Below are 25161 nucleotides of genomic sequence, written 5' to 3' on the forward strand. Positions count from 1 at the left end.
CCTTCCTACTCATATACCCACCCAAATGCCTCTTAAATGTTGCACCCACCACTTCCTCTGGCAGCTCATTCCATACACGTGCCACCCTCTGCGTGAAAAAGTTGCCCCTTAGGTCTCTTTTATATCTTTCCCCTCTCACTATGCCCTCTAGTTCTGGACTCCCTGACCCTAGGGAAAAGACTTTGTCTATTTATCCTCTCCATGCCCCTCATAATTTTGTTAACCTCTATAAGGTCACCCCTCAGCCTCCGACGCTCCAAGGAAAACAGCCCCATCCTGTTCAGCCTTTCCCTGTAGCTCAGATCCTCCAACCCTGGCAACATCCTTGTAAATCTTTCCTGAACCCTTTCAAGTTTCACAACATCTTTCCGATAGGAAGGAGACCAGAATTGCACGCGATATTCTAACAGTGGTCTAACCAATGTCCTGTACAGCCGCAACATGACCTCCCAACTCCTGTATTCAATACTCTGACCAACAAAGGAAAGCATACCAAATGCCATCTTCACTATCCTATCTACCTGCGACTTCACTTTCAAGGAGCTATGAACCTGCACTTCAAGGTCTCTTTGATCGGCAACACTCCCTAGGACCTTACCATTAAGTGTATAAGTCCTGCTAAGATTTGCTTTCCCAAAATGCAGCACTTCACGTTTATCTGAATTAAACTCCATCTGCCACTTCCCAGCCCATTGGCCCATCTGGTCCAGATCCTGTTGTAATCTGAGGTGACCCTCTTCACTGTCCACCACAACTCTAATTTTGGTGTCATCTGCAAACTTACTAACTGTATCTCTTATGCTTACATCCAAATCATTTATGTAAATCACAAAAAGTAGAGGGCTCAGCACTGATCCTTGTGGCACTCCACTGGTCACAGGCCTCCAGTCTGAAAAACAACCCTCCACCACCACCCTCTGTCTTCTACCTTTGAGCCAGTTCTGTATCCAAATGGCTAGTTCTCCCTGTATTCCATGAGATCTAACCTTGCTAATCAGTCTCCCATAGGGAACCTTGTCAAATGCCTTACTGAAGTCCATATAGATCACATCTACCGCTCTGCCCTCATCAATCTTCTTTGTTACTTCTTCAAAAAACTCAATCAAGTTTGTGAGACATGATTTCCCACGCACAAAGACGTGTTGACTATCCCTAATCAGTCCTTGCCTTTCCAAATACATATACATCCTGTCCCTCAGGATTCCCTCCAACAACCTGCCCACCACCGAGGTCAGGCTCACCGGTCTATAGTTTCCTGGCTTGTCTTTACCGCCTTTCTTAAACAGTGGCACCACATCTTATGGAATACAGGGAGAACTAGCCATTTGGACACAGAACTGGCTCAAAGGTAGAAGAAGGTGGTGGGGGAGAGTTCTTTTTCAGACTGGAGGCCTGTGACCAGTGGAGTGCCACAAGGATCAGTGCTGGGTCCTCTACTTTTTGTCATTTACATAAATGATTTGGATGCGAGCATAAGAGATGCAGTTAGTAAGTTTGCAGATGACACCAAAATTGGAGGTGTAGTGGACAGCGAAGAGGCTTACCTCAGATTACAACAGGATCTTGACCAGATGGGCCAATGGGCTGAGAAGTGGCAGATGGAATTTAATTCAGATAAACGTGAGGTGCTGTGTTTTGGGAAAACAAATCTTAGCAGGACTTATACACTTAATGGTAAGGTCCGAGGGAGTGTTGCTGAACAAAGAGACCTTGGAGTGCAGGTTCATAGCTCCTTGAAAGTGGAGTTGCAGGTAGATAGGATAGTGAAGAAGGCGTTTGGTATGCTTTCCTTTATTGGTCAGAGTATTAAGTACAGGAGTTGGGAGGTCATGTTGCGGCTGTATAGGACATTGGTTAGGCCGCTGTTGGAATATTGCATGCAATTCTGGTCTTCCTATCGGAAAGATGTTGTGAAACTTGAAAGGGTTCAGAAAAGATTTACAAGGATGGAGGGTTGGAGGATTTTAGCTGTAGGGAGAGACTGGACAGGCTGGGGCTGTTTTCCCTGGAGCGTTGGATACTGAGGGGTGACCTTTATAGAGGTTTACAAAATTGAGGGGCATGGATAGGATAAATAGACAAAGTCTTTTCCCTAGGGTCAGGGAGTCCAGAACTAGAGGGCTGGGTTTAGGGTGAGAGGGGAAAGATATATGAGACCTAAGTGACAATGTTTTCACACAGGGTGGTACGTGTATGGAATGAGCTGCCAGAGGAAGTGGTGGAGGCTAGTACAATTGCATCATTTAAGAGGCATTTGGATGGGTATATGATTAGGAAGGGTTTCGAGGGATATGGGCCAGGTGCTGGTAGGTGGGACTAGACTGGGTTGGGATATCTGGTCGGCATGGATGGGTTGGACTGAAGGGTCTGTTTCTCTATGACTCTATTGCCTGGTTAACGAGAAATAGAAAGGTGGAGTGTTTGAGAAAATAGAATACAAGTTAGCAAAATGTTTGAGGATAAATTTATTGTGGAACAACAGTACATTTTTTTCAGCGAGATTACTTTTTTTTTGAGAACAGCCCCCATAAAAATCAACTCTGCTTAACATGATCTTTCCCTGACTAAATGCCAAGGTACCTCCTGCTATATTTCAGTCTATTATTCACAACACACAGCCTGTGATTCATTCAAAATCTCTGGTACATTTCGGCACATTTTCATGCAGGGAAAAACTTTAGCCAATCAAAATGAAATAATTTTACCATATTATGACATCACTATGTAAATGTAATATTTAACCATGTGACATCATCACTTCAAACATGGAGTTCCTGCACAACAGATTTACCAGCCTGGTCAAACAAGAAAAAGGGAAACTTCAATGAAAAGATAGAAAAAAAACAACCCAAGTGGGGAGTCTGGTTTGGTTAAAGGTAAGAATTAATGGGAATAATTCTATAATTGATCGAATGTATTTTATGGAGACAAACAACATTTTCATTATTAACCAAGCTTTTAACTATGTTGAAGTAGTCAATAATAGTCCCATATTGACCTCTTCTGGCAAAGTCATGATATTACACTAATGTTATAATGTGCAGTATTGAATCACGGTGATGGACTACAAATAAAATGGACAGGTGCTATTATCATGGAATAAGGTTAGCAGCAAATTATGGAGCAAAAAGGCTCCCAGACAGAAGCTGAGGTGGCATTTTCTGCAAAAAGCATCAGTTTCATCACCAAAGTCTTCTGTGGAAGAAAATCAACTCCTGACACTCCAGCTTCACCACCTTGTGGCAGTTGGTAATAAAGGGGCTTTCCCTCTATCCACTAAACATTCTATTACGTGCAAACATGTCAAATCTCTCAACTCCTTCAAAAATATGTCAAAACATCTGAGGAAAAAATACCAACACTATAAGTATACCCTTTCTTATAGTAATCATGATTCGGAGATGCTGGTGTTGGACTAGGGTGTACAAAGTTAAAAATCACACAACACCAGGTTATAGTCCAACAGGTTTAATTGGAAGCACACTAGCTTTCGGAGCGACGCTCCTTCATCAGGTGATTGTGGAGGGCTCGATCGTAACACAGAATTTATAGCAAAAATTTGCAGTGTGATGTAACTGAAATTATACATTGAAGAATTGATTGTCTGTTAAGCCTTTCATCTGTTATGAAAGAAGTGAAACTATCACTGTATTCTGTGTAAATCACAAAACCCTTGTTTTTAAAGTTGCATTCTCGGGTTAGCTGTTAACAATGGTTGAAGGTGTTAGCCCCCTGTGTTCTCTGTCTATGACCTGATGTTTAGATTGATTCCAATCTAAAAAGTGAGATTACAGAGTTTTACATAAATTGAGCTCAGAGTTCTACATGAATGTATGTGGTTTTTGAGCAAAGTGCAATGTAACTCTGAAAGTACCAAAAAAATTCACCGCACAAAATATGTGTGCATGTGGGTCTTTGTCTGTCTGTGTGTGTGTGTCTGTCTGCGGTGGGGGTTGTGAGTGTGAGAAAGTGTGTGTATAGTGAGTGCAGAGTGTCTTAAGTCTGTGAGGGGGTGCATGTGTGGGAGTCTGTGTGTCTATAAGGGTGTGTGTGGGTGTCTGTGTGCGCGTCTGTATGTATCTGTGTCCGTGTGTATGTGTGTGGTGTAATGGTGATCACCTGTAATGTGACATGAACCCAAGGTCCCGGTTGAGGCCCTCCCTATGGGTACCGAACTTAGCTATCAGCCTCTGCTCGGCCACTTTCCTCTGCTGCCCTGTCCCGAAGTCCACCTTGGAGAATGGTCACCCGAAGGTCCGAGGCTGAATGTCCTGGACCACTGAAGTGTTCTCCAACTGGGAGGGAACCCTCCTGTCTGTTGATTGTTGTGCGGTGCCCATTCATCTGTTGTCGTAGCCTTTGCTCGGTTTCCCCAATGTACCATGCCTACGGGCATCCCTGCCTGCAACGTATAAGATAGACAATGTTGGCTGAGTCACATGAGTACCTGCCATGTACACGGTGGGAGGTGTTCCCACGCGTAATAGTCCACAATCTGACATGTTTTGCAGTGTCCACCGTGACAGGGTTGTTTGGAGTTGTCCTGAGAGCCGGGCAGTTTGCTACGAACAATGGTCTGTTTGAGGTTTGGCGGTTGTTTAAAGGCAAGTAGTGGAGGTGTGGGGAAGGTCTTGGTGAGGTGCTCATCCTCATTGACAATGTGTTGCAGGTCACGAAGAACGTGGTGTAATTTTTCAGCCCCTGGGAAGTACTGAACAACGAAGGGTACCCTGTCAGTTGCAGCCCGTGTCTGTCTCCTGAGGAGGTCATTTCGGTTCCTTGCTGTGGCACGTTGGAACTGGCGGTCGATGAGTTGAACATCGTACACCGTTCTTGTGAGGGCATCCTTGAGTACTTCCAGGTGTCCGTCACGTTCCTCCTCATCTGAGCAGATCCGGTGTATGCGTAGGGCTTGTCCATAGGGAATGGCTGTTTTAATATGTTTTGGGTGGAAGCTGGAGAAGTGTAGCATTGTGAGGTTGTCTGTGGGTTTGCGGTAGAGTGTGGTGCTGAGGTGTCCGTCCTTGATGGAGACGCACGTGTCCAAGAATGAGACAGACAGTCGAGAGTAGTCCATGGTGAGTTTGATGGTGGGATGAAACTTGTTGATGTCACCGTGTAGTTTTATCAGTGACTCCTCGCCATGGGTCCAGAGGAAGAAAATGTCATCAATGTACCTGTAGATGTCAATGTTCATGTAGAACTCTGAGCTCAAAAACTGCATGAATTTATGTAAAACTCTGTTATCTCACTTTTTAGATTAGAATCAATCTAAACATCAGGTCATAGACAGAGAACACAGGGGCCTAACACCTTCAACATATTGTCTAGCTATCACCATTGTTAACAGCTAACCCGAGAATGCAACTTTTAAAAAAAGGGTTTTGTGATTTACACACGAAAGAAGTGAAACTATCACTGTATTCTAACAGATGAAAGGCTTAGCAGACAATCAATTCTTCAATGTATAATTTCAGTTACATCACACTGCAAATTTTTGCTATAAATTCTGTGTTACGATCAAGCCCTCCACATTCACCCGATGAAGGAGTGTCACTCCGAAAGCTAGTGTGCTTCCAATTAAACCTGTTGGACTATAACCTGGTGTTGTGTGATTTTTAACTTTCTTATAGTCATAGAGATGTACAGCATGGAAACAGACACTTCAGTCCAACTCGTTCAAGTTGACCAAGTATGCAAAACCTCAACCTGAACTACAAATCTTCTCACAACTTCCTAATGCTAAATTAATTATTCCAATTTTATATAATTCGAACATCCGTTCGAAGTTTTGTCAGCCATTTTGTTAAATGCTCACAACAAATCAAGCTATTTCACTTTTTCTTAATACATAGCCATTTATTAATTTAAATAGGTGTCAATCTTTATTTAGTTATATTACACACTCCTCTCAGTCAGAAGGTTGTGGATTCAATGAACTGGGAGAAAGGTGAGGACTGCAAATGCTGGAGAGCTAGAGTTGAAAAGTGTGGCACTGGAAAAGCATAGCAGGTCAGGCAGCATCTGAGAAGCAGGCCAGTCGATGTTTTGGGCAGAGGCCCTTCGTCAGGAATGGAAATTCTTGAAAACTAAGTAACCTAGTTCATCTCATCACCCATAGAATGAAAACAAAATGCTGGAAAATTGGCAGCATCTGGAGAATCAAATGAACCATTTTGAGTCCCATGAGTCATCTTTGGAACCATTATCATCTAGTTAATCTTATCTCTGAACACTGCCAGTCATCAACTTCCTCCTCCTCCTCTACCCACTTATCCCTATGCTGAATGTACAAAAGAGCATAAACTAAGAATGGATGAGCAGTATGCTCTGAAATTAAGCAGTCAGAAAGGGGCTGAAAGGTTGTGGCTATGATGCTTCACCAGAAGGCTACCTTGACAGTATACGTAACCAATAATTAACCTGGTGCCAGCAGTGTACTGTTGATCTCACTACGTCCTACCTCAAGAGCACAGTGCTTTTCTCAGACCTCCAAACCCCATTTTCCTTAAGTACAAAAGGTAAATTGGGCTGAGTCCAATGGAATTTGTGCCAACTTGTCCTGCAGTAAAATAGTTAATGAGAAAACTAACCGATTTAAAAATGATATAAGGAAGTAAAATGTGATTTAAGGACTGTCTATTAAAGTGGAGAACTATGTTGATTGGTTGTGTGCATTTTGGATTTTGCTTTAACAAAATGGCTGACATCTCTAACATCAGTTATAAATTTTAGCATTATGTAGTCATTATGTGCTGAGAGATCAGCTAGGTAGCTACAGTGAAAGATGCAAAATAAAATCAAAGTAATCAGCAGGTCTGCTAGCAAATGTGCAGAAACACTTAAAGTTTTAGGTCCATACCTTTTTATCAGCACTGGACAGGTTAGAGAAGTGACAGCTTTGAAGTGATTAAAGTAAGCAAGAAAATTGAGACAAATCCTATGAGAGAACACAACTTCAAAGTGAGCATGAGAAAAAGGTTAAAAATCACGCCAGGTTATAGTCCAACAGATTTATTTGGAAGTATTTGGACTATAACCTGGTGTTGTGTGATTTTCAACTTTGTCCACTCCAGTCCAACAACGGCACCTTCACGTCATTAGAAAAAGAGGCAGTGAATTAAATACACCTATACTAATGTTCAGACACTGACCTAAACCAACTGCAGATGCTGGAAATCTGAAGTAATTTCTTTTTGAAAAAGGCCTACACTTTAGTGGGTTATTGCCCCTAGTTGTTTGCGCAACTGTCTCATGAGAAGCTGCACCGCAGGCTCCAAGTCGTACAGGATAAAAACAGGCTCTTCGGCCCACCATGTCCATGCTGACCAACGGACACCATTCAATCATATTTACACCAATGGCCACTTCGGCGTCAATCCCGTGCAGATTGCGTTACAAGCCGAGCACAAATTTTGATTTTTTTTTCCATCATGGGGTATCAAGAATATGGGAATTCAAATCCTCCACAGATTAGAAAATAGATTGCACTCGACCGTTAAGGAACCGGAACTGCGTCACGGAGGTGGCTGGTCAAGGGACAGCGGTGAGGGGTCAATTTGGCGGAAGTAGGTTTGGGAGGCTCGGCCTGTCATTTTTGAGGGAATTTCGGGGATTATTTTACTTTCTCTCCCGCCAACCCCACTCCGCAGAGAGTGGGGGAGGGAATAAAAAAAATCCTCCCGCTCTGGGTGTCCGGTCGGACGTTTTCCGGTTCGGCTGGTTTCAGTATTCCCCCCCATGAGGGTTTTTCTTTTGTTTAAAGTTTTATTTTTAACTCGGGTGAGCAGAGCTGTGGGGTTTAACATATGAGCGTTTCACTTGTGGCCGTACGTCTGGAGCTGGCGAACCACTCGCACCATCCGGAGGGTTTCGAGTATTGCGGTGAGTCCCCAGGCCAGCAGCGGGGGCTCTGAGGGGAGGGGAGGGGGCCACCGGCCACCCTGTGCCCGCTGCAGTAAATAGATTGAGAAGTATCCCGGTCTAATGACTGGTGGGTGGGTAGGGGTTAAGGCTGGTGCCGTAATGCACCCCTCTCTCTCTCTCTCTCTCGTTATTTCTCACTGTTCATCTGTTTAAAAACAACCGATTCGAAAACTTTGCTGGGGGTTCTGTTGGATAAAAGTCTCTTCAGATTTGTGTTCCCGACCCTTTTTAAAAGATCGGAAAGTACCCTGTCCTTAGGCAGACCCTAAATTGAAATATTTAGATAGGCTAATGTGAACCAAGGTTTTTTTCTCAAGGGGAGGAAAAAGGAATTCAATTGTTCCAATCGCGAATTAGTGTATTTGAGTAATATAGTAAGTTTGTCATCAATTTGGATTTTATGTCAAACCTCTACCACAATTTATTAAAGTCATTAATTAGGGTCTTTAGAATTCTGCAGGACCTGAAGTCTAATTTCTATTAGATTTTAAATAAATCTGAATTCTTTGCCAAATGTTATGAGAGACCAAAACATATCTGTCTATCTTAATGGAACAGCAATTCAGTGTTTTACTTTGAAAAGAGCAGAAATTGAATGAATTTTCACCTAAGATTTTGAAACATACAGGATCTGACAAGACAATATGAAGAGACAGATGCAAGAGGCTGGTGTAGTAGCTAGCCATCCACAACCAGCCAGATGACAGTAGAAGGGTGGGTTGTGTTATCTGGAAAATGGCAGCAGGTACACTGTCATCGTTAAAAGAGGTGTGAGAGGCATAGTTTATTATTTGTTCATTCAAAAGCTAGAGTCAAGCATGCAAGTGTCTATTAACTAACAAGCTTGCTGGTAATATTGATGGTCTCATGTGTCTCTTCTGCATCCAATTTGTCATTTTCATGATGCCAAATTTATGAAGTTTTCCAGTGCTAGGGCCTTGATTTTAAGGAAGTATTTAGAATGATCAAATGTAAGCAATAATCTAGAAAATCTGTTAAGCAAGGTACTGGGCGGCACGGTGGCTCTGTGGTTAGCAATGCTGTCTCACAGCATCAGGGTCCCAAGTTCAATTCCAGCCTCTGGTGACTGTCTTTGCACATTCTCCCTGTGTCTGTGTGGGTTTCCTCTGGGTGCTCCGGTTTCCTCCCACAGTGTGCAGCTATGGCAAAATAGCCATGCTAAATTGTCCTATAGTGTTAGGTCAGAGGGAAATGGGTCTGGCTGGGTTACTCTTTGGCGAGTCGGTGTGGACTGGTTGGGCTGAAGGGCCTGTTTCCACACTGTAGGGAATCTAATCTAGCATTGTACAGTGTATGGGATATAATTTCCATCAATTTTAGCTGGTTGGTATGTTGTGTATTTGATAGGCTCTGTGGAAAATGACGTAATGGAGTAGCAGCAGATGTATTTTCTGACCTTGTTCTGTATTCCAGTAATGTCACTTTTTGTGGAAGTGCTGAATAGATGCCAGGTCTATTACTGCAGACAGTGCTTGTGCTGCAGCTGGTTCCAAAGCTGCATGGATGAAATCTTACAAATAGGTCACCTTTTGCTCTTGTTGGTACAAACTGAGCAATGGAAAACCTGAAAATTGAGAGCTAAATTCACCAATAAAGTAATCTGAGATCCAAGCTAAGTTTCTCATTTCCTGATTTTTTTTCCTTCAAAAGATGATGTAAAATTGAAGAGATGATAGTGTATTGCAGTGAAGAGGAAGCTTTTCAGCTTCTATTCTACAGTAGAAATGTTTGCAATCATTTGAAATTTGGCATTTTTGCCTTTGTCCTGAGAAGTGCATGACAAAAAGATTTGGCAGTATATTTCTTTCTTCTACATTCAAGTTCTATGTTGTGTTTTTATGTGCTTGAACTGCTATCTGTGGATGCTGAAAATTCAATTTAATTCTTTTTGTTGATGTGAAATATTGACTATGTATTAATGGTGAATAACTAGGAAATGTAGGCCCAGCAATATTGTATTATCAACTATTATCTTACCTAACATTGCCTTTTGGGTTTTAGGTAATCATAATAGGTGTTTGAAATGTTCATATTGTGCACAATTGGATAACAAAACACATCCTGCTGTTCACCTAAACATTTGTTTTTCAAAATGTGAGCTGTGTCTGGACAGCATGCTTTGACTTGTCTGACACTTTAGTAATGGCAAAAGTGGAGCTAATTACATGTAAATTAAAGTATCATATAATGAGTAAGATAAGAGCATATTATTTATTTATATTTGGCATATCATTTTTTTCAAAATATACTAAATATTCAAGGTGTCAACATGGTTGCAAAATCTTAGTCAAGTGGCATAGGGCGAGTTCAGAAAAATAGAGAATAGTGTATAAGGAGCAAAGTTACAAAATGTATCATGGTCTATAATAGTTTTAAAAGTAAATTTTAGTGACGCTAGGAGATGGATCTACTTAACAGAGTAACTACACATTAGGCGATACCTGTAATTTGATTTTGGCAATGTTTAAAATCACACAACACCAGATTATACTCCAATAGGTTTATACTCCAACACCAGGCACCTCACACCTTCCATGCATTATCTGAGCTGACATGGCACCTATTGTTAAAGGTCACTTGAGAATGTAATTATAAAAATAAGTTCTGGGGTTTACATATGAAAGAGCTGAAACCAACATGATTTGGAGGTGCCTGTGTTGGACTGGGGTGTACAAAGATAAAAATCACACAATACCAGGTCATGGTCCAACAAGTTTATTTGGAAGCACTAGCTTTTGAAGCGCGGTTCCTTCAGGTGGTTGTGGAGTATAAGATCATAAGACATGGAATTTATAGCAAAAGTTTACAGTGTGATGAAACTGAAATTATGTATTGAAAAGGACCTGGATTGTTTGTCTCTCATCTTTTAGAATGACCATGTTGGTTTCAGTTCTTTCATATGTAAATCCCAGAACTTTTTTAAAAAGTTACATTCTCAAGTGAACTTTAATAAAGGTGCCATGTCAGCCCAGATAATACATTGAAGGTGAGAGATGCCTTGTGTGAGGCTGTCTGTGCCCCAATGTTCAGACTGATTTTATCCCTAAAAAAGGGATTTATGAAATCTTACATGGATTCTTGCAGTTTTTGAGTAAAATAAAATTTAATTCTGCAAGAACAAATTCACCCACAAACTTGTAGGTACTGAACTTCGCTATCAGCCTCTGCTCAGCCATTTTGCATTGTTGCGTGTCCCGGAGTCTGCCTTGGAGGATGGTCACCATGGCGATAACCTCAACTGGCCAGGTGACAACACTGCATGCCCGCAGACACAGGCATGCATGCACAGAGACACTCATACCCTTCCCACATGCACACACAAGTTTGTGGGGTGAATTTGTTCTTGCAGAATTACGTTTTATTTTGCTCAAAAACTGCAAGAATCCATGTAAGATTCTGTAAATCCCTTTTTTTTAAGAAATAGCATCAGTCTGAACACTGGGACACAGCCTCACACAGTGCACCTCACACCTTCACTGCATTATCTGGGCCGACATGGCACCTGTTGTTAAAGTTCACTTGAGAATGTAACTTTTTAAAAAAGTTCTGGGATTTACGCATGAAAGAACTGAAACCAACATGGTCATTCTAGAAGGTGAGAGACGTAACAAACAATCCAGATCATTTTCCAATATATATTTTCACTTACATGATACTGTAAACTTTTGCTATAAATTCCGTGTCTTACGATCTTATACTCCACATCCACCTGACGAAGGAGCAGTGCTCTGAAAGCTAGTGCTTCCAAATAAACCTGTTAGACTATAACCCGGTGTTGTGTGATTTGTAAGTTTGTACACCCCAGTTTAACACTAATCCGCAGCTACCTGATGAAAGACCAGCACTCTGAAGGCTAGTACTTCCAAGTAAACCAGTTGGACTATTACCCGGTGTTGTGATTTTTAACTTTGTCCACCCCAGCCCAACACCAGTACCTCCAAGTCATGATTTTGGCAGATCAGCTTTTCAGCTGTTGGAGTTATAGATTGTGTGATTGTTTAATTTAGCGCATTTCATTTATTTTATTTAAAGTATTTCAAACTTCTACGTAGGCGTGCTTGTTGACTCATTTTGGAATGGAGTGGGGTGCCATGTTCACGCAAGATTTTAAGGAAATTCACAATATTTTAGAATAATACTTGTTTTATGTTTTGTTTCAAGTGTTATATACGTTGATTTAATACTGAAAAACAAATATACTGGCATAAAATAATTTACTTTTTTTTTTGATTCTTACCTGTGTAGCTGTCAATATGGCAGATGATGAAAGTAAAGAGAAGAAATCGCTTAGTTCAGCAAAGCTCTTGCTGGAGGGTAAAACAACTGGAGAAAAATCTACTATCTTGCATCAACACATTGGTCGTAGAGAGATGAGAGACATGGTAATTGAAACTATAACCTCCAACAAAGGTACAGTAACGTGATATTCTGAATATGATGCTAAGCAAATAACTGCAAGCTAAGCAGTTTGAGAGTATGAGCAAAATCTAAGCTTTTGTCAAGTGTATTCACCTTGATAAGAATTTAAACTATTTTGTGTATTATGAAGAGTAACAATCATTGGTGCAGGGTTAGAATACCATACATAATTCCACAGAAATTCAGGAATGCAAGTTTGATTTCCATCATCAGCTGTTTTGCTTATCTGAGACATGATAACAATAACAGCCTCTTTCCTTTTACTGAAGTCCGACCTGTAGTGGATGAAGAATTGAAGAGATCTGAGGGCAGGTTGATCAATGACAGGTTCCTGTAAACAAAAGAACAATATAATGTTGCAGAAATTGATTTGGGTTTAGATAGCTAAGAGAAGTAGAATGAATGTTTAGTCTACACGTTACTTCCAGCAGCTCATTCTGTTGTATTTAATTTGTGTCAGAAACAGAAACTCTTAAAAATCCCTGGTCTATGCTGAAACTTGCTAAGGTGGTCTTGTTTAAAATGGATGTACAGTGCTTAATTGGTTTTAGTTGAAACTTTATTGCTGGAACAGCACAGCATGTAAGATTGGTTTTATTCCTCCTACAATAGGAAAGACGAAAGTAGCTATGAGTCAGTACCTTTGGGAGGGAGAAATTTAAAATAAAATTCAATGCTGCTGTATATTGATTTAATTCTGCAGAATAACAGCCTACTACTCCAAAATCTCTGAAGGTTTTAAAATTAATTCAGCGGTTGTGGGCTTTGGAAGATGGTGGCTATGTTCTTGAACTTCTGAAGTCCACAACCACATTGCTGTTAGGGAGGGAGTTCCAGATTTTGATGGAGTGACACTGAAGGAACAACAATGTATTTCCAAGTCAGAATAATGACCGGCTTGGAGGGGAACTTGCAGGTGGTAGTGTTTGTATGTATCTGCTGCCCTTGTTCTTCTAGATGGACTTGGTCGTAAGTTTGGAACATGCTGTACAAGGAACTGCTGAATTTTTGCAGTGTATCTTTTAGGTGGTTTACTGCTTCACTGTTGGAGGAAGTGAATGTTTGTGCATGTGGTGTCAGTTTTCTTGGTTAAGTGTTGCTGGAGCTACACTTGATAAGTTTTCCATGTCTGACTTGTGCCTTGTCAATGGTGGATAGACTTTGATATAGAAACATCAAGGTAACCCTTCAATAGTTTTGGAAAAGGTGTGGGAAAGGATTGACAAATGAAAACAAATTTCTTAAATTTCATGTGCTGAAAATAAAAGTGAGTCAGTCATTGGATTGTAATTCAAAATATCACAACTCAGTCATTGCTTGCCCCTTGTGTGGTGTGAATGTTGTGGGGTGGGGGTAGGGAGGGACGGAGGAGGATGGGGTTGGAGAGTCATTGAAGCAGCTGAAGATGATAGGCCAAGAATGTTTTGTGAAGCACTCCTATTGAGGTCCTTGAGCTGAGATGACTGGCCACAGCATATCTTCTAATATGCTAGTGAAAGAACCCATGTCAACTCATTTGTGCTATTTTGAATTGCAGTCCAATTACTGACTTTTTTCTTATTTTTAAGTACTTGGAATTTAAAGCATTTGTTTTCTCTTACCAATTCTTTCCCAATTGGATTTCTGTATCAACTTCTCATCTAATCCTTCCAATAAATTGACATTTTGAGGAGTTTCTGACCATGTAGTCATGAGATGACCTGGTGCAATTATGTTTAAAAATCCTTCCATTAAACTAAGAGGTTAAGTTCATGGGACAGTAATGCTGAGAAGTACAGTTTGATCCAGATGGAATTTGAATTTGAATTGAATATATTGTCACGTGTACCGAGGCACAGTGAAAAGCTTTGTCTTGTGAGCAATACAGGCAAATCAGAGTTAAGTAGCATAAATAAGTAAATAATAGGTAAACACTGGCAAAAGCAAAAACACAGGTACAGGTGAATGCTAAGTGTTTGTGAATCCATTCAGTATTCTAACAACAGTAGGGTAGAAACTTTTGCGAAACCGGCTGGCACGTGTGTTCAGGCTTCTGTACCTTCTCCCCGATGGTAGAGGTTGTAGAAAAACATTGCCAGGGTGGGATGGATCTTTGTGGATGCTGGTAGCCTTTCCTTGACAGCTGTGGACACTGAAAAGTAGTGTTACATTCCAGTAATTAATCAGTTGTATCGGCAATACGTGTGAATAAGATGAAATGAATGGAAGACAAAAGATCTAAAATTGCAGGTGCAACAAAAAAATCTGCTGGCTTTCAAAGCTGAATGGATCACCAGAATTTAAATAATTCATGAGCCCACTGGCTTTGACATGGCTGCTGAGTGACTCGTTGTCCATTAAGCATCAGGAAGTCATGTTCGTTACATCATTCGAGAGATTGTCTTGTTAATTGCTAATGTATTTTGTGAACTGAAGATGTTTCTTTGACAGCCCTGATATGAAATGCATCTTTTTACAGACAAAGATACTGTGGATTGTGTACTGAAATCAGAGCAAAAGACCATTTGTAGCACCAACCCTCTGGAAAAAGCAAGTACTGCTGATCCAAATGAAAATAATAAAGTGCACAAAGATCAAAGTGGGAATGCACCAGACTCTCCATCTAAACAACTGCCTGACCAAATTTCTTTCTTTAGTGGGAATTCATCAGTTGAAGTAGTACATGGAATCATGCATCTCTACAAAACTGAGTGAGAAATTGTTTTTAAACATATTGCATCTTTGTGTTTGAAAGATTAATTTTCCAAGCTTGTTAAGGCTTTGTACACTATAAATGTGTCGTCTTCCAGCATCGCCAAAACCATTTGTATGCCCGGGTGCTTTTGCAAACACGACAAGCCAACATATCTGCAACCAACCCAGCAGGTAGCCTATTATTTCTCCCCACAATAAATTAAAAACAGTCAAATTTTTGTTCCTCTTAGGTGACTTTCTTGCCTTCAAATATTGGATTCCTTTGAGAATAGAGGGTTCTGTTTGTAAGGTCATTACCATATAGTAGAGCATATGTCACCGCTTCTTCAGAGTCTTCACCACACAAATTGTAATGATGCAGAGAGTTGATTCATCACCTCAAAGGCAACAGTATTGGGAAATGAATGCTATCCCAGGATTGAGTTGTTTTCAAAGAGTCAAATTAAACATTTTTAATGCAAAATATAGTAATAACATTTGCGATTTGGTAATGCCAGCTACGTTGCTGTTGGAGGAAATTTTGCTCAAGTCATACTGATGGCTTTAGCAAGGATGTTGCTTCCCCCTTCAATTTTACATTATTTTGCTTGTCCTGTATTTCTCCATGCTGCTCATTTGTTATGAAAGTTGAATATTGTCACCCTCACTTCCTTAAATACTATATTTTATTGATGAACTAACAGCACTATTAGCATCATCAAATCATTGGAGATTGTCTCATTATTCACTTTGTGTGTTATTAGTAGTACAAACAGTCCTTGATTAACATGATTCTAACTAACATGACACTGACACCACACAAGTACCAGGAAATGACCATCGTCCCTTAATATTCAGCGTTACCATTACTACATCTACCACTATTAATACCCTGAGGATTACAATTGACCAGGAGCCATTGCACTTTTCACATGATTAACATGATTCTGATAACATTCACCTTCTTCAATAATGTGGTCCTTGTCCAACTCCCAGCAGTGCCAAGAAATAAATGTGTACCAAAACTCAGCAATCGTGGGTAAGTTCTTGTTTGTTCAGCATATTCTGCTGATGCCAGTCTCAATTAAGTTTTGGATATTTGATAAGTTTTCGAAAAATGTCCACAGCCTTCAATCTCCAGATAAGCAATCTTGTATATGAGGAGTAAAACATTAAAATATATTCTGTTTGCATATTTTGATGTCTTCTTTAGTGTTTCATGTTAACTTTGAGTTTATCTTTTGTACTTTTGGATGTAGGTTTGCTCACTGAGCTTGAAGGTTAATTTCCAGATGTTACATCACCCTACTAGGTAACATCTTCAGTGGGCCTCTGGCGAAGCACTGCACTGCTGAAAGTTCTTTCTATTGATGTGTTTGGGTTTCTTTGGATTAGTGATGTCATTTCCTGTGGTGATATTATTTCCTGTGGTGACGTCACTTCCGGTTCCTTTTCTCAGAGGGTGGTAGATGCGGTCTAACTCGATGTGTTTGTTGATAGAGTACCGGAATTCTCGTGCGTGCCTTTGTTTGACTGATCCTAAGATGGATGTGTTATCCCAGTCGAAGTGGTGTCCTTCCTCATCCATATGGAAGGATACTAGTGAGAGAAGGTCATGTCTTTTTGTGCTAGTTAGTGTTCATGTATCCTGGTGGCTAGTTTTTTGCCTGTTTGTCCAATGTAGTGTTTGTTACAGTCCTTGCACAGTATTTTGTAAATGTCCCACTTCGACTGGGACAACACATCCATCCTAGGACAAGCCAAACAAAGAGACGCACGAGAATTCCTCGAAGCATGGCATTCCAATCGGAACTCTTATCAACAAACACATTGAGTTAGACCCCATCTACCACCCCCTAAGAAAAGGAACAGGAAGTGACTTCACAGGAAATAACAACACCACAGGAAATGACATCACCAACCCAAACACATAAATAGAAAGCAGGAATTTTCAACAGTGCTTCTCCTGAGGCCCACTGAAGATGTTACCTAGTAGGGTGATGCAACGTCTGGAAATTAACCTTCAAGCTCAGTGAGCAAACCTACATCCAAAACCTCAAACTGAGCTACAAATCTTCTCAAACTTTTTTAGTACTTGTTTAATTTTCTGTAATCTAACCTGTACACTAATTTGAGTTTTGATCGCAATATGTATTGCAAAAACAAAATGCTGTTTTGATTAATGAAGTGACATCAGGAATAGAATGAAAGCAATGTTCATAAATATTTTTATGAAACTTCTGACATTTTCCACCCAGGTGTATCCTCTAGAATCACTGAATTTCAGAATTGTTGCAACATAGAAGGGGCCATTTGGCCCATTGTGCTTGCACCAGCTCTTCAAACAACCCAGTGTCAATCTCCTGTTTTTCTTCCCCCTACATTTGCATATTCTATCCAGATAATCTTCCAATGCCCTCTGGAATACCTTAGTTGAACCTGCTTCCACATCATTTCCAGGCAGTGTGTTCAATACCCTAAGTACCCTAAGTATTTTTCACTTCACTCTTGCTACTTTTGCACGTGACTTTAAATCTGTGCTCTCCCTTTCTTCTTCCTTTTACAAGCAGGAACAACTTCTCCCTATCCATTCTGTCCAGCTTGCTCATGATTGCCAAATCTCCTTTGAGCCGCTTGTCTCCAAGAAGAACAATCTCAGCTTCTTCACCCTATTCTCATAACTGAAGTTTTCATTCCTGGAAGATAGCTTCTCCTATTCAATGCGTATACATCTTGGTGCCCATAACTATACACAGTACTCCAACTCACCATCACTCCTTGCTCTTACACTCGATGTCTCTATTCATGAAATCATGACCCTGTAAGCTTTATTACCTGCTCTCTCCATTTGTCTTGCCATCTTCCTATGATTTATGCATGTTTACCTCCAGGTTCCTGAGCTCTTTTAAAATTGTAGCCCCCATATTATATTGTCTTTCAGTGTTCTCCCTACCAAAGTGCATCACTTTGTGCTTCACTGCATTGAACCTCATCTGCCAACTATTTATCCACTTTGCTGACTTGTCAATGTCGTTTTAGAAGTTACTGATGTTTGATAAGTTCAGTACATTGCTCCTGTGAACTATAGATTATAATTTGCTCTCAGTTTAGCTTCCCTGCTTCCAGCAGACATAACTGGATGGTGATTTACTGTCCCTAAGCCAGTGCTGCTGAGGTTTATTGTAACCTCTCAACTGCTGTCACAGTGGGGATTAGTCAATTCGGTACAGAGTGGTACGGATGTGGGACTTTCTGGTCTTTGCAGTTTAGTATTGACATTACCCACTGAGCTTTTGCAGACTTCAGTTAGCTAAACTTAAAAGAATGCTATAAAAAGTACAGCTGATGAATCAGCATATGCAAGGAAGAATTAGGTCAATAGAGCTTTCTTCTGACTGATGCTGTGACCTGTGCTTTCATGCAACTTTACACCAAAATTATCAGGTTATTCCATGAGCAGGCTAATTAAGAAGTGCCTATTCGTGCTGTAAATAATTCAGACTTTTGATTTCATATTGCTATTCAGCAATATACACTTTACTAATGTTATAATTAGGTGGGCACAATTCGACAGCAAAATGTCCAATTCTCGCTACCCAAAGATAAAAAGGAGATACAAGGTTTTATGACTGAGAAACTCTGGATTCTTTGTAATCTTTTTGCAAGTATGAAACTTTAATCAAATGAACGTTGCATTGAAATTATATAATTGAAAGAGCCTAACTGGTCATGCTGGTGATGATCCTCCATGGGAGCCTCCTCTTACCCTATTTCATCTAATTTTAGCAGTGCAACCTTCTAATGTGCTATAATGGTTTGCATTAATCCCAATTCATTCCCTGCATCTGCCACCTTCATTAATTACTGTGACTTGAGAATAATGTGCATAGTGAATTGTATCTGTAAGTTTTACATGCCTATCATTTCACTTTGAAGTTCCATTAACAAGACAACTTTTTCTGGTGTGTTCCATATTGCCACTTGATATTAGTATTGAGTGCTGCTCTTGACACTACATTGATTAACTATTGCTTTGTAAAGATTTGGAACTATGTTCAGTAATTTATTTTAGCTGGTAATCAGCTTTCATAGCTTTCTATTCTGTGTTTGAAGTTGTTGAAGTATATAGTCATTCAAAACTGTTCTTGGTCTGGAATGAATGTGTTACCTCAACTGGAATAAACACATGCAGTGTGGGTGGGACGATACATTACTGCTAATGCACCCAGTTTTTAGATCATTTGCTATTGGTCAGTCCACGTTTTAGGAAGCATTTAATGAGAGGAGTGAGTAATGTGTTTTAATTAGCAATATTTTGAGATAAGTACATGGCATTCCTGTTTGCAGTTTAGAATTTCTATGACCTTTTTTATCCTACTTTTAGCAATTGAATTTTCCGTACTAAATCTGCTGAACAATAGTTTCCAAAAGATCGGTGAATGTATTGTGGTTGTAAGTTGACAAGGGGCTGTGTGGGTAATTTGGGTTGTTAAAAATGGCAGCCTGAACTAAGCAAGCAATGAATGAAGGAGGAGGATGAGTACCGCTGTGACTAATGAGAGGAAAAGAGGACTGTGATGTATGAAGAGGATAAGAGGACCAATGTGATCTGCTGGGTCGGATGAGAGGAAGAACACTGACATAAATTGAGGGCTTTGTGGTCAAACAAAATTGAAGAAAATGGGAGAAGTGTGACTGATAAACTGAAGAATGAGGAAAGGCATGACATAACTAGGAATCTGATGGTCAAGAGAAATAGTAGGCAAGTTTCGTCTCCTTATCTCAGGGAAAGTGGGAGTGTAATGAACGTTTGCCAGGCTGTTCTGGGAAGGCAGGACTGTTCTTTGAAGAGAAATTGGGCAAGGTGGGTCTGTATTTTCGAGAATTTTGAAGGATGGGAGGTGATCTCATTGAAACCTGCAAAATACTTAATAGAGTAGACAGGGCAGATGAAGGTAAGATGTTTCCCCAGGTTGGGAATCTGGAACCAGGGGCACAATGTTTTTAAAAATTGATGTAATTTATTTCTAAGGTGAGAATATTTTTTAACTCTCTGGGTAGTGAATCTTTGGAATTTTCTACCTTGGCTATTTTTTTCCCGTTTTCTTTCTCATCAACTTACTTTGAGATGTTTTGTACTTAACAACTAACCACCACCATTAAATGAACTGTGTAGCCATATAACTGTTTTAAATTGCAAAGCCCATTAAGAGCAATGCAAACCATCAAAGGTGATGGAGAAGTAGGGAGAGCAGGAAGGTAGGTGCTGGGTCTGTTTTTTTTTCTATACTTTTTATCAACCTGTTCAGAGATGTTATGTTACACCTCTGGAGGTCAGGTGGAACTTGAACCCTGGCCTCCTTGCTCAAAGGTAGGGACACTGCCAATTGCACTGGAAGAACCCTCTGAGTCTGCTTTACAGATAGTTACTAATCAACCTGTTCAGAGATGCTATTATGTCTGGAACTTTTTGCAAAACTTGGAACAAATTCTTTTGCCTTTTGTTTTTGATGAGGAAAAGACAAATTAGAGAAAAATGTCTCCTAATGCAAATATAGTAGAGAATAAAATGTAAAGTCTGCAGTTGCTGAATATTTGAAGTAAATTAGGAATGCTCATAATACAGTGTCCATCTGCGGCTACAAATAGATGAAAAAATCGAATATTTTGAATGGCAATATCAGAATTACTGATGAACATGTGATCCCCATTTATCATTTCCCTTTATAACTCTTCAGTGTCTAAAGCATTTCCAAGTGTTTCAGAAAGTTATTGAAGAAGAGAATGAAGAATGGAACAAAATTAATTTTAAATAAATGAATACTCGCTGACTGTGTTGAAGCCTATTTGATGGCATTGGTCACCATGACCAACCTTGGGTTATTCAGAAAAATAATGAGGAATGTCTGGGAATATTGTACCTCATTTATAATTTATGTTCAAGATTCTGCATGTTTTTTTCATTTAATTACAGAATACTGACAAGTTAGCAGTGCTAATTCTGTGGGAATGTTTGTTTTGTATTAATCAATGAAGTACAGTTGTGGTGCAAGTTGCGCGTTTGTCTAAACAGTAGTTATATTGTTCACTTCGTATTCGTATTAAATCAAAGAGCCATACCTTTTAAATTGTTTGTGATTGACTGCTCTGACATCTCTCTCACACTCACACACACACACACACACACACACACACACACACACACACACACACACACACATCATCTTAGTTCTTATTTCTATTCCTTTGATCCTTAAATCTCTCTTGTCTCATTGTAGGAATTTGGTGTATTTTGCCTCTGTTTTTGCTATTTCATGGAAGTGACCTACTTACAAAGAGTGGTTTCAAAAGTTATTAAGTAGGAGGGAGTGGTCGTAACTGTTTCTGATAACAATAACTGCCAATCTGCACTGGGGAGGCAGGGCTAATGGAAAATAAAACGTTTTGCGGGATAGTGCTCAGTTACCAAATTTTTTTGTTGTTGTTTATTCACTGGATTTAGACATAATTGCCCATTTCTAATTGTCTTGATGTTGGTGAGCCATTGAATTGACCCACTGACTTCATCTGCTGAAGGTGCTTCCTTTGCTTGGGTAAGAAGTTCTAGGATTTTGTCCCAAGGGTTGTATAGTGTCCATCAGTTTCCAAGTCAGTGAAATGCATGACTTACTGGGGAGCTTGCAAATGTTTGTCTTTTCCATGAGCTTACTGCTTTGTTTTTCTAGTTGGTATAAATTGTGAGTTCAGAAGATGCTTTTAAAGAAACCTTAATAAGTTGTTATATTGTGTGTATTTGCAATGCAGTGACTCTGTACTGACAGTAGAGTGAGTCAGTGATGAGGTGGGATGCTGATTAAGTGGTCCTGGTCAATGTTGAGCTTCTTGACAGTTATTGAAATTGCCGTTGTCCAGGCCAAGTAAAATATTCCATCTCACTATTGTCTTTTGCCCTTTAGGTAATGGAAAGATTCTGGAGGAATAAGGAGGTTAGTTACTTGCCACAAAATATTCAATCTCTGATCTGCTCTTTTGTCCACTTATTTATTTGGCAAATCCAGTTGTGTGTCAAGACCAGTATAAAGGATGTTAGTGGGGGAATTTGATGATAGTAATGCCATTAAGTTTAAAAGGCACGTCTTTACATCATCTTGAAGCAGATGATTGTTGCCTGGCACAAGTGCCAAGTAACATTTGAACCACAAGGCAACTTAGCCATCTTCCTTTGGAAGCAATGGAATTGTTTCTTCTAATTCCATGACTTCAGTTTGACCAGGACTTTTTGGTGCTGCATGTGGTCAGATAAGAGGTCACTGTCTCAGGATATATGGTAGGCCATTTTGGACAGAGATGAAGAGAAACTTCTTTATTTGGGGAGCGAGAATCAATTGCATTCTGTACAGAACCTGTCAAATACAGAAAGCGAAGTAATGAAGGCTGATCCAATTACAACATTTAAAAGGCATCTGGATGGGTATATGAATAGGAAGGGTTTAGAGGGATGTGGGCTAAGTGCTGGCAAATAGGACTAGATTAGTTCAGGATAAGTTGGACTGAACGGTCTGTTTCTGTGCTGTACATCTGACTGTGGAGAACATGCCCATAATTTTCATTCATTCAGTCGCTCAATAGTTTTTGTTTGCCTAAAACAGGTAATTTGAACGAATTGAATAGATTGAAAACTGTTGGCTCTGATGCTCGAGATCTGAGGATGGTAAGACAGAACATTCAATTGGTACTTCTGGTATGCTGGGCTTTCCCACAGTCTGAGAACGAAGGTATTATGTGGCAAGTTTTGCACATGAAGTATACCTCAACAGTTCTAGGTTGTATTTTGAGGGAAGCTGGCACGTTTGCAGTGTTTTGACTTAAAATGAATATACCAATGGACACAATCCAAAAATTTGCTCATATCATCCATTTAGTGGATATACATGAACTTCTGGTTTGCACCAAAAGCATTAATTATTTGGTGTACTCAAGTTGTAAAAACTGTCATCCCTTTTCGTTACCAGTAGTACCAAATGCAGATTTTGTGTTACTACTCATGACTGTCATCTTGCACTTTCTAGGAGAGTTCAAGCGTATTGTTTTTCTTCTTAGCAAGATGACGTCCTTAAAAGAAGATGTGAGACGCAGTGCCATGTTGTGTATCCTTACTGTCCCCGCCACCATGACTAGCCACGACCTTATGAGATTTGTTGCACCATTTGATGATTCAATTGAGCACATGAAAATAATAAGGGATTCAACTCCAAACCAATATATGGTTCTCGTCAAATTCTGTTCACAGGTAAGTAATGGTATTTGTTTCAATTTGATTTGTAGATTTAGTTGTGTAGAAATATTAAATATAATGTTGCTTTTTCCAGTGCAGTCTTTTTTAACTCTGTCCATTTTTCAGGCTGAAGCAGATAGCTTTTATACTGCCTGCAATGGTCGGCAATTTAATTCAATTGAAGATGACGTTTGCCAGCTGGTATATGTGGAAAGAGCTGAGGTCATCAAATCTGAGGATGTAGGTATTGTGCCATATTTACTAAAGTCTGCATTTTAATATATTCAAATATTGTAACTAAATAGGCATCTGCTGCTGCCAATCCGAATCCCTAACACCATTTACTCTGTCATTTAGTTTGCGTGGCTTATTATCTTAGATATGTTTTGTTTGTAAGTAGAACTGCCCCTCCATTCTTTCTTTCTTTAATGAAAGAAAATTTAAGAAGGAACATAAATGTTCTTTGAGAACCCCCTGATAAAGCAGCCAAGGCAACTTTGAAAATGTCTGTCTTTGACTATCTTCATCTCCCCTATCTTGATAGAAGGAGAAGCTTGATGTTTGAAAGTTCCAGTAGTGGAGTTGAAGAAAGAATAATAGCTTTTCTGAAGTTTCAATCATACGCTCCAACTTGACAGCAGTTCTTTAACTGACTTCTCATTATGTTTTTAATAGGGCTGTAGCTATTTCAAACCCATTCTATATCTGCTATTGTGACTGTATGAGTCTTAACTTTGTTTTGATGTTTTTCATGTTGATTTTATACTTTCTATCTTTTAGGGAGCCAGTCTTCCTGTAATGGGTGTAACCGAGTTGCCACCATGCATTGTATGCCTTGAAAGAATGGACGAGTCTGTAAATGGTGTTCTAACAATTCTCTGTAATCATAGCTTTCATAGTCATTGCTTGCAACACTGGGAGGATACAACGTAAGTTGCATGGAATTTGAACTGTGAAAACACAGGATGGCTATCAAATAAGTTCTACACTTAGCAACTCCAGTTGTCTGCATAATTGGTGTATGGTATATTTGAAGTAAAGTGTGGGGTAAAATATTTTGTTAAAGATACTATGTTATATGCTTTCAGATTTCCACACTGCAAAACTCTTGCATAGCACAAAAATATTTATATGACCTATCTTAGCAATAACTGTATTTAAATCCTGACAGTTGATGATTTGGCTTTTAGAAGGAAAAGCTCTTTGAGCATGTAGCCATCTCATCTATATCAGCTTTAAGTACATCATGGGACATGTCACATGTGTGTTACATATGGATGCTTTCAGATGTAGTCTGGGAGTATTTCAGTAGACGAGAAAATGAATTGTGTCATGTGCGAGACCAGTTATAAAGGAATGGATGAAAAGTTATTAATGGTGTACAATGTTACTACAGAATTAAACTGATAATGAAAGAATAATTCTGATTTCTAGAACTGAATCCTGACCTCTTTATTCAAATTCAGTCAGCAATTGTGTGTTGATGGATTTAGTGCAATTGTTAGCTTGCTTTGTTGTGACATTGCAGGTTTAGAAAATGTAAAATGCGAAAGCAAATTAACAGAAAACATACCAGGTGAAATCAGATGGCTGTAAACTGGAGTAGCTCCAAATTGGCCTAATTTTGGAAACTTGATATTTTAGCTTACTGTGTCACACTGTTCTCTCTCTGCCTTTTGTTTGTTCAAGATAAATAAATTCTACCCAATGACTTTGTATCTTGATTTGAAACTCACTTCTAGTCATTAGTCTTTTTTACCAAAGCGGTCATGGCATTTGTGGTTGTGAGAGTATTTCCGAAATCAGGACAATGTACTAATTTATTTCTACATTTGGCCTGTATGTCT

General features: G+C 39.6%; 1 protein-coding gene across 1 annotated transcript in view; it reads left to right on the plus strand.

Moving 5' to 3' along the window:
• The first annotated feature begins 7570 nt into the window (after positions 1-7570).
• brap (BRCA1 associated protein) overlaps positions 7571-25161 on the plus strand; it is a 40561-nt gene continuing 22970 nt past the window's right edge. Inside the window, exons 1-6 of the mRNA XM_043715669.2 lie at positions 7571-7884; positions 12193-12357; positions 14825-15056; positions 23140-23329; positions 23441-23554; positions 24095-24243. Coding sequence (XP_043571604.1) covers positions 7809-7884; positions 12193-12357; positions 14825-15056; positions 23140-23329; positions 23441-23554; positions 24095-24243 — 926 coding nt within the window. The 5' untranslated portion in view covers positions 7571-7808. The remainder of the gene's footprint in view (positions 7885-12192; positions 12358-14824; positions 15057-23139; positions 23330-23440; positions 23555-24094; positions 24244-25161) is intronic.

This window comes from Chiloscyllium plagiosum, unplaced genomic scaffold (assembly GCF_037043375.1).
Source record: "Chiloscyllium plagiosum isolate Xiang-an unplaced genomic scaffold, Cpla_swu_hap1 HiC_scaffold_24, whole genome shotgun sequence".
NCBI lineage: Eukaryota > Metazoa > Chordata > Chondrichthyes > Orectolobiformes > Hemiscylliidae > Chiloscyllium > Chiloscyllium plagiosum.